The sequence below is a fragment of the Kryptolebias marmoratus genome, linkage group LG15 (assembly GCF_001649575.2).
Source record: "Kryptolebias marmoratus isolate JLee-2015 linkage group LG15, ASM164957v2, whole genome shotgun sequence".
Lineage (NCBI taxonomy): Eukaryota > Metazoa > Chordata > Actinopteri > Cyprinodontiformes > Rivulidae > Kryptolebias > Kryptolebias marmoratus.
This window is the reverse complement of record NC_051444.1, coordinates 12229853-12244564: the sequence shown is the minus strand read 5'-3', so window position 1 is coordinate 12244564 and position 14712 is coordinate 12229853. Positions and strand designations below refer to the sequence as shown.

Below are 14712 nucleotides of genomic sequence, written 5' to 3'. Positions count from 1 at the left end.
ATACATAATAGACCCAGTGCAGGCCTGCACGTGTCACACATGGGAGGAACTCCTGTGTTTTTTAATACATTTTTAATCCCGCCATTTGATGCCCCCCTTGTCCGTCATAATTTGTACTGACTGCTGAACAAAATCAAAGGGCTTGTACTTGCTGCTTCTAGCCTCTGCTGTTTTCTGCTACAAAAAAAACAAGCTTTTTTAGGTACAACCCACCCCCCCACCCCCATCCTTCCCTTTACCTTAGTATGTTTGTTATGACATGAAAGTGGGACTGTGTGAAAGTTCTGGCTGTTGCGAGTCACTCCTCATTAGACGTCTGGTTTCATTCTGCTGTGTGTGTGTTGAGAGCATGTGTGTCTGTGTCCCTATATGGTAGAGAATACCTCTGTGGTTTCTATTGAGTTATGTGTATTATGCTTTTCTCTCTTTAGATTTAGATTTACACGGACCACTGACTTCTCTCTTTACATTTCCTCCTCATTTATTATTTTTTTCTCCCCAACATTGGGCCTTATTTCAGTCTTTGTCTCATTAAGAAAAAAATAAAAACAGGATTTTACCTGTCATGGGAAGAATTTACAGAGTTATTGTTGCTTAACGCAGAGATTTTTTTCAGAGCTAATATTTGAAACAAACACCCTGTAATTTTTTTGTTTTGTATTGCTTTTCCACAATATCATAATATCTTTTCCACAATATCTCGTGGTGTAATGATTTAAATGTGCTAATATGATGATCATAGTCTAAACTTGTTTTTTTTTTTACTGATTTTGTATTTATGTAAACTTTGTAAAGCAGAGTGTGAAAATATTTAACAACCTGCTTTGTTCCAAAAAACAAAATGTCTATCAAAAACAATTTTATTTTATTTTCAGTTGAATACAGAGCTAGAATAATTTTCCTGTTGCATTAAAAAAAAAATATTTTTTATATTTTTGTTTACAGTGTCAGCATTGTGCACCCCTCTACAATGACAAACCATTCAGGTCAGGTGATCAGCTGCAGCCAATGAACTGCCGACCTTGTCAGTGTCACGGCCACGCTTCCTCTTGTCATTATGACATCATGGCTGATGACCAACCGGATGAGCACTATCGAGGAGGAGGAGGAGTCTGCGACCACTGCATGCACAATACCACAGGTGCCTTTTCAGCTTTTAGGATTGCAAACTGTAAGCTAGTTTTATGCTAGGTTTATGTCTCTATCTTTTTTAAAAAATAAAGGAATTTCAGACAGTTACAAACACGAGCCTGGTGCATGTACCTCTACATAAACAGTTTAATCATTTTATGGAGTAAGACAGAAATGCACACATAAATGATACATGAGGGCCCCACATCTTAGTTTTCAGGTTTCTATCTATCCATTTCTCACATTCTTTGTCCATTCCTCTTACTCTAAGGAAAGAACTGTGAGCAGTGTACAAGTGGCTTCTTCAGGCTGGAGGACTTCGATCCAACTTTAGCTGATGTGTGTCGACCCTGTAATTGCAACACTGCTGGAACAGTCAATGGCAACACCATGTGCACCCAGGTACACACTAATACATACTGACTTATAGCAAATTGTTGATCACTTAAGTGATGTAAATACTGAAAACAATGGCTGAACATAGTTTCTCACTTTTTTTTTTTTTCCTTCTTTTTCCTGTGTCTGTCTTCTGAAGGTTGGAGGTCAGTGTCAGTGCAAGGCTACAGTAACAGGCCGCCAGTGTGCAGACTGTTTGCCTGGTTGGTTTGGTCTCAGCGCCTCAAATCCAAATGGCTGCATGCCCTGTAACTGTAGTGGCCTGGGTGTCATCCAAACCTCGACAAGAGCAGTTTCCAGCTGCAACCAGCGCACAGGACAGTGTCACTGTAAACCCCATGTAACAGGTAAACTTTTGACAGAGAATAAGTTATCATGTTGTTCAGTTTAAAATGTATGGTATTACTTGTGTCAGAGAACACACTTCTTCTTTGCATTCAAGGACTGATGTGGAGGGTTTAAAGACAATTTCCTGGATCCTCACAATGCAAACCAGAGTACTTGACTAAAGATGTGAATTCAGTTTAAAAAATTATAAAGAATAAATATCAGCAAAAAGCACTACTTGTTATTTTACCACAGCAGCTTTTGAATGCCAGGTTTCTAAAACTGATAATATACTATACATACAAAAAGACTTAAAGAGCAGCAGAGCGTTTAAATGCAATGGGTATTTGATGTTGACTTCCAGGTAGAGACTCCAGGTTGTCTTAGTTTTCCTTCAATTAGGTACAGATATGTAAAGTGCATTTTAAGGCATTGCAAATTTAATAAAACACTGTTTTCACACCTTTCAGAATTTAACTTACCACAGCGTCTTATTAATAAAACCATTCGAACAACTTTTTATTGCTAAAACAAGATTTACTCTAGACGTATGACAAAGTAAATTTACCCCTCGGTTGACTTAATTGTCCTGCAACTTTGCTTCTATTATTATATACAGCTTTTTATTAAGGTGCACTGTAATGAAAATTTCTACACTAAGTGTGCATTACAAAACAAACATGCATATACACACCATGATAGACTCAGACGTCCCAAAGTGATGTGGCAGCCAAAATAAACAGGCTTTTCTGCTGGTGGTGCTTCCAGCCGTTGCGCCTCTCTTTTTGATAAATGGTTTCACTCTCTCCCCTGTGTGTCTTTGAAGACCAAGCTCGTATGAAATGCAAAACTGGCCAATGCTTCTCAACTCTATGCATCATGCGTATTGCTAAGCCTTGCTACCAAGGGTCCATGTTGTGCATGTGAGTGTGGGCACGTGCACTGATGGTGTTTTTATCTGCTCCCATTGGTGTGTATTTGTAAAAGAGATGGATGTGGCCATGTGTTCAAGTACATTTGTTTTTGCCCAACTCTGTTTATTGTATGTTGTAGGAACGTTTGTACATAAAAACTGTGTGCTTGTGCACGTGTGTGCACGTATGCCATCAAGGACTAAGCTGATATTTAATTCTCTAATTCAATGCCAAGTTGATTAAAACAAACTGCTGCAGCCCCTTGTATTTTTCACACTTTCTTCTTACAAGACCCTTTTTTTTTCCCGTCCTTGTTTGTTTGGTTGCTCCCACAGGTATTTTTCAGAAATGAGATTTGATTATGGCAATTTATTACCGCCAAGCTGATACTTTGAGCTGAGCAATGGCAGGCACGCTTCAGAAGGATGGGATTGAAATGTGTGCACACAGACGCAGATACACACATGCAGAAAAATGTGTACGCTCATAACAAGGTGCCAGAGTGCAGTGTGTACATAATAGTGTTTGAAATGGTGATGCATGAGCCTGTTAACCAGCTGGCTCCTGATAAAAAGCTTGGCCATGGCCTAAAAATACACACACAGAGACACACACAAACACATATGTGGGCAACTGAACACAAAAAAAACATTGTTCCTCTTCTGATCTAATATCTTCTAACACAATCCATTCTTTTAAATTCTCACTTTTCTGTTGACGTGAATTCTCTTGGTTTTGTTTCTTCTCTTATCCCTATGCTTTATTTTATTGTTTTTAGATCTATTTTAACGTTGGAAGTGGCAAAATAGGACTGACGCCAACCTATTATTTTCGTGTCTATAAAATTAAAGCTAAATATACTTGCTCTATCTAATAAATTTTGGATTATTTATAAATTAGTGAGTGTAAATGAGTTCCAAGCAAAATACAATTCAACTGCTGTTGCGTCTAGATATCACCTTTCCCTAGCCTGCATATTTACATACATGTTTATCCAAACACAGGTGCATATTTCTTATTAAATTACTATTAAATATGATCTGTGAGGAGAAATCTATAAGGTCATTAAAGTGGGCAGGCCATGGGAAATACCAAGTTTTTACTGCTCAAAGAGTAGGACATGCATGCATGTGCTCTAACACAGGTACCTGTATGTTTCTATTAATCTGTGCATGAACACACACATTCACTGCCACCCACATACGAACACATGCTCCCCCATAAACGACTGTGGTGACTGCATTGCCCCAAGGCATCCATTTAGGGACAGATTGCCTGTCATAGAATACGTATGGCATATTCAAATAAGACTTACACACACGCACACAGCCACACACACACACACTGCATATCATAGTTTAACTAGCCTTAGAGCCAAGCACTGATTCTTGTTATAAAGTCTCTTACAGAATGGACCCGGTGTTTATGCCTGTTTGTGATTATTGAATAAAATTATGAGTGAAACAAATGGGGTAAGAATTAATAAGCCTGAACTTGTAAATAAGAAAAAATAATGAAATACAAATGTAGATTTAAATTAAAAATGTAACTGAAACAAAACTGTTATTTGGTCAATTTTAAATTTTACCTGTGTCTAATTTTCTTCATCAATATAGCAGGAATGTTCAGTCAATGTTTGAATTATTCACCTGAACATGTCTCTTTTATCTGACAGGTCAAAATGAATTCCTGTCAATAAGACTCACTTTAAAAAGTTAATTATTTAACAGAAAAACATGATTTTTTTGTTAAAGTACCTTGTAGAAGAGAAAAATCTCCATTTGTTTTTTTTTTTTTCCAGAACAAAATGAACACATTCCTGTTTTTACCCAACAATGGTTCAGTTTTAACTTTTATGTTTCAGTCTTACATCTCTCCATTTTCTTTTTCTCTCTCCCTCCATTCTTTTCTTATAGTAGCTGAACTTATTTATTTATTTATTGCTCAGTAAAATTAAGTGTTTGGCCTTAGGTGAGTGATCCATCATAAGCAGAGGGCCTGGCCCTAATGATGGCAGTTTTATTCACTCACCCACCATTTCTCTTGCTCTCTCTCGGTCTTTCTCACAAACCCGAACACAGACATACACACAACATTGATCTGCTCAAAAAAAAAGAGGCTAATATTTTTTAATTTTGTTTTATTTTCACCTAAACAGATTCCACTGTGCTCTTTCTCCAACGTTTCTCAAAATGCCGTTTCCTTCTGTTCATCCGTGTCTCTTTGTCACTCTTTCTCTGTTTCCAGGTCTGTCATGTGACCGCTGTGAGTTTGGTTATTGGAACCTTTCCCACCCAGACGGCTGCATTCCATGTGACTGTGACCCCTTGGGTTCCTTCAGCTCATTCTGTGAGCCTGAGGGGGGCCAGTGTGAGTGTAAGCCCGGGGTGGGGGGCCAACGGTGTGACTCTTGCGGCAGCGGCTTGTATGGTTTAGGACTCGAGGGATCCTGTGCGCCTTGCAACTGCTCACATGACGGGACAGTACTAGGGACAGACTGTGATCCATACACAGGCCAGTGTGTGTGCAAGGCATGTATATCTTTTTCATAAAGATGTTGTAGAAGAACTTCATTTTAGGCACAACAATGACTAACATCTACCCCAATCTTTGCCTGTAAACAGATACAAATAATATAGTTTTTAGTTCATGAATACTTTTGCGAACAGATTAGATAAATGTAATTCTTTAAAAACGTCAAGGCTATGTATAAAATGTAATTTATTTTATAAATACAGATTTGGATAAACATTTCTTTCATTATTTCTGAAAAGAATAATCTAAACTTCACTGAAATGTAAGCATTTCATAAAGAAACTATGAGAGTTTTACAAAGGTTTTAGCACTGGCAACACGTAAAGGTTAAAATTGCGGAGATGAGCCACTTTGTTCAAGGAAGCAAACAATAAGTACTTATAAGTACTTAAGTACATAAGTTCACTGGTATTTTGCCTCTAAGTTTTTTTTCCTCCAACACCTGTGATGTGTGTGATGCAATGGCACACAGTCAATTTGATGTTGCTATAATTTAAACATGATTTCTTTTGCATTTTATGTCTGTATGTCTCTTTCCTTTATTTTAGGAACATGTGGAGGGTCGTCGCTGTGACTCCTGCCGTCGAGGCTACCATACCCTGGAGCGCCGTAACTCCCTGGGCTGCCTGCCGTGTGTGTGCGACATTAGTGGAACTGTGCCAGGGGGTGTATGTGATATGTGGACCGGACAATGCCCATGCAAAGAGGGGGTGGAGGGTGTACATTGTACCAGCTGTCTTCATAACTACTATAACAGAAGTTTAGACCCCGAGAGTAAGAAAACCCAGAAATGAAGACAATATTCTTTTTGTTACACTTTAAAATTCCAACATGGTTTTGGAAGCTAAAGCGTTTTTTTATTATTGGAAAACCTTTGAGTTGTTGCATAAACAGTGATCATATAAAAAGCAGCTGCCCTGGTGTTGTTTTGTGCCTTCTCAGATGGTCTGTCTCCAGGTTGCGTACCATGTATCTGCGACCCCAGGGGAACAGTGATGGGGTCAGTCTGTGACAGCACCACAGGGCAATGTATTTGTGTCCCAACACGCCATGGAAAGGACTGCAGTAGCTGCCGACCTGGTGAGCTAGAAACAGATAAATGATAAATGGATTGTCAAACTTTATACAGGAGAAGGAAATCCTTTTAAAGGCAAAGATCAGGCTAAAAGAATGTTTCAAATTTTGTGTCCAAAATATAAGAAAACTAGAGGAGAAAGCTTCAGATCTTAAATTTGTGTTTTGTACATGTGTTTGCACATGTCTTTGTTTTCAACAAAAGCACCGTGAGGAGGAAAAACATAGTTTTAGTTGTTCCAAAGTCTTAAAACTTGGCTCTTGGTCACTAAATTCTCTATTTGTCTATTTATTCTCATTTTATTTACATTTACTTTAGATTTGACTTGTACTGTTTAAAATAGTTTTTTTTTAATTATAGCAGAAGAGTTGTTCCTATCTGTAGCTTATCAACCAGACATAACTGCATACTTCCTTCAAATTTAAAAAAGGCTTAATCTAAGCATCATCATGTGGAGAGAAGAAGCAAAGATTAAGTATAAAGTTCTGTGACTAAACTGATGGATCTATAAACAAGCAGTCAGTTATTAAAAGACTTCTCTGCACATTTAATTTGTATTTCTGTTCAGGCTTCTTCGTCTCTCCAGATCACCGTACGTGTTTGGAGTGTGACTGCCATCCTATGGGTGCGTTACAGCGTAGTTGTGAGAGCCAGACAGGACAGTGTGTGTGTGCTCATTCCTCAGTTGGAGGGCAACGTTGTGACCAGTGCCATGAGATGTTTTTTGGATTTAATCCTGGTCTGGGCAAGTAAGTATAAAAATAATTGTCTGACACATCAGTATACAAACAAAAAAAAGGATGGCTGTTTCACATTTTGTGGAGGTTTTACCCAGCCGTTTTACCACTTGTTTTAACACAGAAACAGATTTGGGCACGTGTAGCTGTTCATCAGAGCACATATACCTGCAGGTGCACTCTCTGTAAAGACGGGTGGGCAGATGTATGGCTTTCACAAGTTAAGAGCTGCTTTGACCTTTACCGCTCACGTTGCTACCTGAAGTGTGTCACAATAAATAGATTGTCCACAAACTGTTTGACCAGTTGTCCACTCTGTGTTTGTTTGTTGGCATATTAATGTGTATTTTAGCTGACCTTTATCTGATAATACAAAGTTTTTTCAGTACACTATTTAACTACAAACTGCTACTGTAGTTAATAGCAAAGCATGAAGACAAAATTGTTTAAATGTCTCCATTTCAAGGTGCATGTAGCATGATTTGAAGTTTAAGTTGAGTGACATAAAAAGACAGGGAGTGTGAATATTTCCTACTTTAGCTCATCTTGTGGCATTATATTACCCTTCATATCAGAACAATTCACTGAATGAGTTATTTTTAGACCAAGCGAAGTCCCAAGCAATGCAACAAAGTTGTGTTGAGTCCAGATTTTTGGATTGCAGGATAAGTGAATGAAAGATGGATCGATGAACAAATCTGGATTGTGTGTTTTTAGGGTATAAACATTTTTCAAATACAAATTTAAAATGTCAAAATCCATTGTATTTTATTTTAATGCACACTTAGACTAAACTTACTTCACAATGTTGTAATGTATCTTATTGTTGATTGTATGGGATATGTTTACCACACACACACACACTGCAGTTTTAGGCCCAGTATAAAAAGGGAAAACTGGGTGGGATGCTGGTGCTTTCTGTCTCCTTGGGAATGGGAGTGAAGGTCGAGTCATTGTGGCATTTTGTGTATCTTTATGTGTTTCTGTTTGAGCACCAGTTGACAGGACAAATTTGCGGCTCTTTATGAGGCTGTGGCTTTTCACACAGCAATAAAGAAGGTGTAGTGGTGAGTGTAAGAGATAGACGCGTAACATGTGAGTACAGTATGCAGCGGGATAAAGAAATGCACATCGATAACGCCTGTGTGTCTGGGTGTGGGTGACAGTAGCATGGGTTATACGATATCACCTTGCCAGTGTGTTGTGTATTGGAGTCTGCCAAACATTACCCAATGCTTAGTTTGTGCCACATGCATTTGTGTATGTATAAAGGTGTGAGGTGGGTGGCCGTATGCTCACCCACTGCTCAGCCCCCCTGAGGATAACACCAAATCAGTGACCCAGACATTGACACTGTCAGACGCACACATACAGTCACACACAGCCATGCATGCTTTGACAACTCTGATGGGGGATGCAGTTTATGTGAAGTTAATTTCACAGCTAAAGGGTGGAGGGTGGGGAAAATGCTAGCCAGGGTCTCCCTTACGGTGTTAAGGAGACAATCCAGTGCCTCTAAACACATGCACACACGCACATGCACGCACCCTCTACTGCAAGTTGTCTTTAAACATTTGCACAACCATTTAATGCTTATTGTTGCTATATGCTACTAAATTAACAGAGTGTCTGTTTTTAAAACTGTGGTTTTCCAACCACAAAAACAGAAAGACATGATATGCCTATGAGAATATTTCTGTCACAATTACTAGACAAACCTCTGAAATCGACACAATGTTTTTATTTATATAAACTTTTTTCAGGTAACTTACATTTGTATGTCTTTCAGTTTTACACAAGTATATATTTACATACATTATAGGTTGTCAGTGTTGAGTGGAAGTTTCAACTAGCTTGATGTTTCAGTGAATCAAAAATGTGAGCATTTTCATCCCTGCGTTTACAACATGTAGAAAGTAACAAGATGTGTGAAGATTTCACAGCACAATAATTGTCAAACTAAGATTTTTATTTGTACAGAACTATTGGATGTTTAAAGAAGTATTACAATTGTGTGTGGGAATGAGGTACATCAAACACTGCTGTTACATACATATATATGTTGGTTGTCACTTAGAAAAGGGCTTTTGTATTTTATGAAATTACAAGAACGAATACAGTTCCTAAAAGAGCACAGAAGTTCCTGTTTGTAGATACAAATGGAGGTTTAGGGATGACTTCTGTAGAGGATTATGGGAGGTTAGGTCCTATTCAATGTTACTCAGTGGTTGCAGTAAATTTATTTAATACTTTTTACATTTAAAAAATAAAGTTTTGAGACATCAAATAATTGGCTATTCCTATTTTGAATGAATATTGTTAATCATGTCACTATTGCATTTCTAAATGTTTTTATAATCTTCATAATCCTCTTAAATTTTGTTTCCCCTTTGTTTGATGAGCAGATGCCAGCCTTGTGCATGTGACCCAGTGGGTAGTTCCAGTGGTTTGTGTCATCCAGACACAGGGCAATGTGTGTGTAAGCTGCTGGTAACTGGAGTCAAATGTGATTCGTGCCAGCCTGGAGCAAGTCATTTTGATCTGGAAAACCACTTTGGCTGCAGTAAAGGTGTGTTTTACACTTAAAATAACATACACATGCATGAAAGTACTGCCATCCTTTTTGAGTGATAAACATTCTGATGTAAGAAATGCTATTTGCTGTTTACTGTCTGATACACTAAACATAATTGGCTCCCACAGCAAAAGCCCAAACTAATTACTACTCACTCAGTCATTTTCTGTACTTGCATACTCCTATTCGGGGTTGGAGCTGGTTTATGCTTCTTCTTCTCTGTTACTGGGTGAAAGGCTGGGTTCACCCTGGACAGGTCACAGTCCATCACAACACCAGCACTGAAAAATACAAAACAGACAACAGGCATCCCCACACTCACAACTAGGATCAATTTAAGACCACCACTTTAACCTAACCTGCATGTTTTTTTCATTGTGGGAGGAAACTGGAGTACTCAGAGAAAAACCTTTGCATGCATGAGGAGAACATAAAACCTTCATACAGGGAGGCTGAGACAAACCAGGATTCAAACTGGACACCTTACAACAGTTCTAACCATTGCATTGTTGTGCAGCTTTCCAATTTCTCCCTATAATAATTAATGACTGTTATTTATGTATACTATGTACTTATTTATACAAGACAATTTCTCTTTTGGGTTTAATTAAGTATAGTTGGATTCAGTTCAGCTGCTGTGAAAAAGTCTCTGTTTTACACTTTGTTTTTTTCTTTGTGCAGCACCCTCCCAACAACCTGCACCATTAGGTTCTGCTCTTAGTTTCTCCTCCATCTATCTCTCTTGGAATCCACCTGATTCCCCAAACTCACATAGACTCAACTACACACTCATCAGAGATGGACAGTCAGTGTATACCATCCATAGTTACTATCCATTTGGTATGCATCAACAAAGCTCTTCACAAACTTTTTAATCTCTCTAACATTTTTCAAATGTTTACTTATTTTTGCACATACATATATTATTCTGTTTTATATCGCTCTAAGACAAGTTCCTTTTTTTCCCCTTTAAGGCCCTGAATCCTTTGAGGACCGTGAATTGTTTCCCTTTACCAACTACTCTTACTGGCTTATAACAGCTAATGTAGCTGGTGAGACAATAAGTGCATCTGGTTCGTACCAAACTCTAGGTGCACCACCTCCAGCAGACCAACTTTGTCTAAACCTCCTGGGGCGCCCAGGACCAACCAGTGCCAGCTTTAACTGGAGCACACCAAGAAATGACACGGGACCAGTTGAGAGGTAGGGGCTGGGGGGAAGGGAATGCATTTGGTTGTGGATTTAGAGGCAGTTTACTGCAGTGAGCTGGGATACTCAGGAGAGGTGACGGGGTTAGATTTTAAATGACATATCTCTGACTTGGGAAATTTCAAAGTGATGGTTTTCGGCTTAAATGGTTTCAGTCAGTGTTATATTCTAATTCCAAACATAATTGTCACTGCAATATTTTAGAGATCAATATAGGTTGTATGATATATTGTTATATTGATGCACTAATTAAGGGAAAAATAGCTATTTTTAGTAAGATTATTTGTCACCTCTTCCATTCAGAACAGCGTCAGTGTGTTTTGAGGTTTATTCTATGTGACTCTGATACTCCTCCAGAGTAACTCATCTTAGCTTTATTAATGAATTAAATTAATTATTTTTTTAAAACTAGTACTTCTGGATGTCAGCATTAGTATAAGAGAAAAACAAGTTTAACTTCACAGTACAGTAGGTAATTACTTTTAACTGATTTGCAGTAACTTTCTCTACTAAGCAAAACAAATGATCCAAACCATGTCAAAATTGACTTTAAGAGCATAAAAGGAATCTAAAGAGGAAGTTTTTTTTTTCCTTTATACTGACATGTCTGAACAACAGATAAATGTATCGTAATTTTTGGGAACCTTTCTTTAGTTGTTTGGACTCTTGGATATCAGAGGTTTAGAGAAACATCCTTTCTGTTATGCAATAACCTGTCTATAAGGAATAGCTCAGGGGTCGGGAACCTATGGCTCGTGAGCCAGGTGTGGCTCTTTTGATGATTGCATCTGGCTCGCAGATTTCGGCTTTTCAGATAAAGCATAAAATTTTATCACTTGTTTTAATCCATCCATCGATTTTCCACTGCTCATGTCCTGTTCAGGGCTGCAGTTGGCTGCAGGAGCAATTGTCCATTATTTTAATTGGCTGATAATAGCCCACGTTGGCCGTTGTTGGGTAAACAGGTAAACGCCCCCTTTTGAATCAGTCTGAGCGGTCATTAGCTCAAAGCTAACCCTTCGACGAAGATGGCGAAAAGAAAAAAAGATGATGAGTATCGTACATTTCAGGACGAATGGACTGAAGAATTCGCCTTTGTGGAGAGAGCAGGTTCTGCGGTGTGCCTAATTTGCAATGACAAAATTGCATCGATGAAACGGTCGAATGTGAAGCGGCACTTTGACACACGACATGCTACCTTTGCATCAAAATACCCTGCGGGAGACAGCCGAAAGAAAGCGTGCCAAGAGCTACTGAGCAGGGTGCAAGCTACCCAGCAGCATCTCCGCGTATGGACCCGGCAAGGTGACTATAATTCCGCTAGTTTTGCTGGATCTTTAGCAATAGTGAGGAACGGAAAACCATTCACAGATGGCGAGTATGCTAAAACGTTCATGCTGGATGTAGCCAATGAACTTTTTGATGATCTTCCGAACAAAGACAAGATAATCAAACGGATACAAGACATGCCTCTGTCGGCAAGAACTGTTCATGATCGTACCGTCATGATGGCAACCCAAGTGGAGGAAACGCAAGTGAAGGACATAAATGCAGCGCCGTTCTTTTCCCTGGCTTTGGATGAGTCAACAGACGTAAGTCATTTGTCGCAGTTCAGTGTGATTGCAAGATATGCTGCTGGTGACACACTGCGCGAAGAAAGTCTTGCTGTTCTGCCAATAAAAGGGTCCACAAGAGGTGAAGATTTATTCAAGTCTTTCATGGAGTTTGCTCGTGAAAAAAATCTACCAATGGATAAACTTCTCTCAGTGTGTACTGATGGTGCTCCGTGTATGGTGGGAAAAAACAAAGGATTTGTGGCGCTTCTCCGTGAACATGAAAGTAGACCCATCCTAAGTTTCCATTGCATTCTACACCAGGAGGCACTTTGTGCTCAGATGTGTGACGGGCAGCTTGGCGAAGTGATGTCGCTGGTCGTTCGTGTGATCAACTTTATTGTTGCCCGAGCCTTAAATGATCGCCAGTTTAAAACACTGCTGGATGAAGTTGGAAATAACTATCATGGTCTGCTTCTGCACAGCAATGTGCGTTGGTTGTCAAGAGGGAAGGTGCTCAGCCGTTTTGCGGCTTGCCTGAACGAAATCCGGACTTTCCTTGAAATGAAAGGCATTGAGCATCCTGAGCTAGCCGAAACTGAGTGGCTCCTCAAGTTTTACTATCTCGTGGATATGACTGAACATCTGAACCAGCTCAACGTGAAAATGCAAGGCATTGGAAATACAGTGTTATCCCTTCAACACGCCGTGTTTGCTTTTGAAAACAAGCTGGAGCTCTTTATCATGGATCTTGAAACAGGTCGTTTACTACATTTTGAAAAAGTGAGACAATTTAAAGATGCATGCACAGCAAGTGAGCCCACTAAAAACTTTGATCTCAAACAGCTAGCTGGCTTCACATCCAGTCTCCTACAGTCGTTCAAAGCACGCTTTGGAGAATTTCGTGAGCACACTCGTCTTTTTAAGTTCATCACCCATCCAAACGAGTGTTCACTGAACGCAGACGACCTGAGTTACATTCCTGCCGTCTCCGTCAGAGATTTTGAAGCAGAAGTGGCTGACCTGAAGGCCTCAGACATGTGGGTGAATAAGTTCAAGTCACTGAATGAAGATTTGGAAAGAATCGCACGACAGAAAGCGGAGTTGGCGAGCAAGCACATGTGGACAGAAATGAAAAAACTTCAACCCGAAGACCAGCTGATTATCCAAACTTGGAACGCGCTTCCTGTCACATACGACACACTGAAGCGTGTGAGTATTGCTGTATTGACCATGTTTGGATCCACGTATTCATGTGAGCAGTCATTTTCACATCTTAAAAACATCAAGTCCAACCTACGATCACGTTTAACGGATGAAAGCCTCAATGCCTGCATGAAGCTTAACCTCACCAAGTACCAACCAGACTACAAAGCCATCAGCAAATCCATGCAGCACCAGAAGTCGCATTAATGGTGAGTATTATAACAACATTATTTAAAAGAATAAATTCAGAGGCTTATTATTCTCACATTTAGTTGAATTCGGTCTTAAAATATATATGGCTCTCACTAAAATAAATTTCCAAATAATTTGCTTTCATGGCTCTCTGAGTCAAAAAGGTTCCCGACCCCTGGAATAGCTGCTATGTTCACATATTGTCTCACCTGCTGATTTTTAATGGATTGTACAAAAATCAGCTCGCTGAAGATCCCTGTGAGCAAACGTTGTATTTAATGACTTTGAAGAAAGAAGCCATTTCAAAGGTTTTTTCCATATAAATTTTGATACTTTGACCCCAGATGATCTTTGATTATTGTCAGGGAAGTGAATTTGAGGAAAAAGGGAGTTCAGTTAGGTTAAATTTTTTTTAGTTTTTTTATTTATCTAAAATGTAGAAGAAGGTGATGAAATTATCTATAAATCAAGCACATAGTAGAGCTGACTATAAAGAGAAACTGGTGAATGATGTGTAACCAAAGCGAGCTTCCATCATTTCAAATTACTGCCTATAAGTTTATCCATGACTTTACAGTTGACATGTTTTTTATCTTTTCCTGAAGCCCCTGTGACATCCCAGCAAAAGCTTTTAAGTGAAGAACACCACATAGTAATATGGGAAAGTGGAATGATAGTGAGTGGTAGGAAAATTTTAAAAAAGAGAACTGATCAACTCGTTTTATGTCTCCCTGAGGTTTGTGTTATCCTCCATGGAGTCATCTCACGAAGCGGAGCCAGTCATTCACTACACTGGCTTATCTACAGAGGCTGTTGCGAGCAGTTTGAAGCCCTTTTCACAGTACACTGCAGTACTGGAGGT

The 14712-nt window shown here is 39.1% G+C and overlaps 1 protein-coding gene across 1 annotated transcript in view; it reads left to right on the top strand.

Moving 5' to 3' along the window:
- ush2a (Usher syndrome 2A (autosomal recessive, mild)) overlaps nucleotides 1–14712 on the top strand; it is a 180155-nt gene that overhangs the window by 32265 nt on the left and 133178 nt on the right. The window contains 11 exon segments of the mRNA XM_037980018.1: nucleotides 946–1141; nucleotides 1403–1533; nucleotides 1667–1874; nucleotides 5016–5299; nucleotides 5852–6077; nucleotides 6246–6383; nucleotides 6947–7127; nucleotides 9521–9684; nucleotides 10372–10530; nucleotides 10665–10893; nucleotides 14587–14710. Of these exon segments, the coding sequence (XP_037835946.1) occupies nucleotides 946–1141; nucleotides 1403–1533; nucleotides 1667–1874; nucleotides 5016–5299; nucleotides 5852–6077; nucleotides 6246–6383; nucleotides 6947–7127; nucleotides 9521–9684; nucleotides 10372–10530; nucleotides 10665–10893; nucleotides 14587–14710 (2040 nt within the window).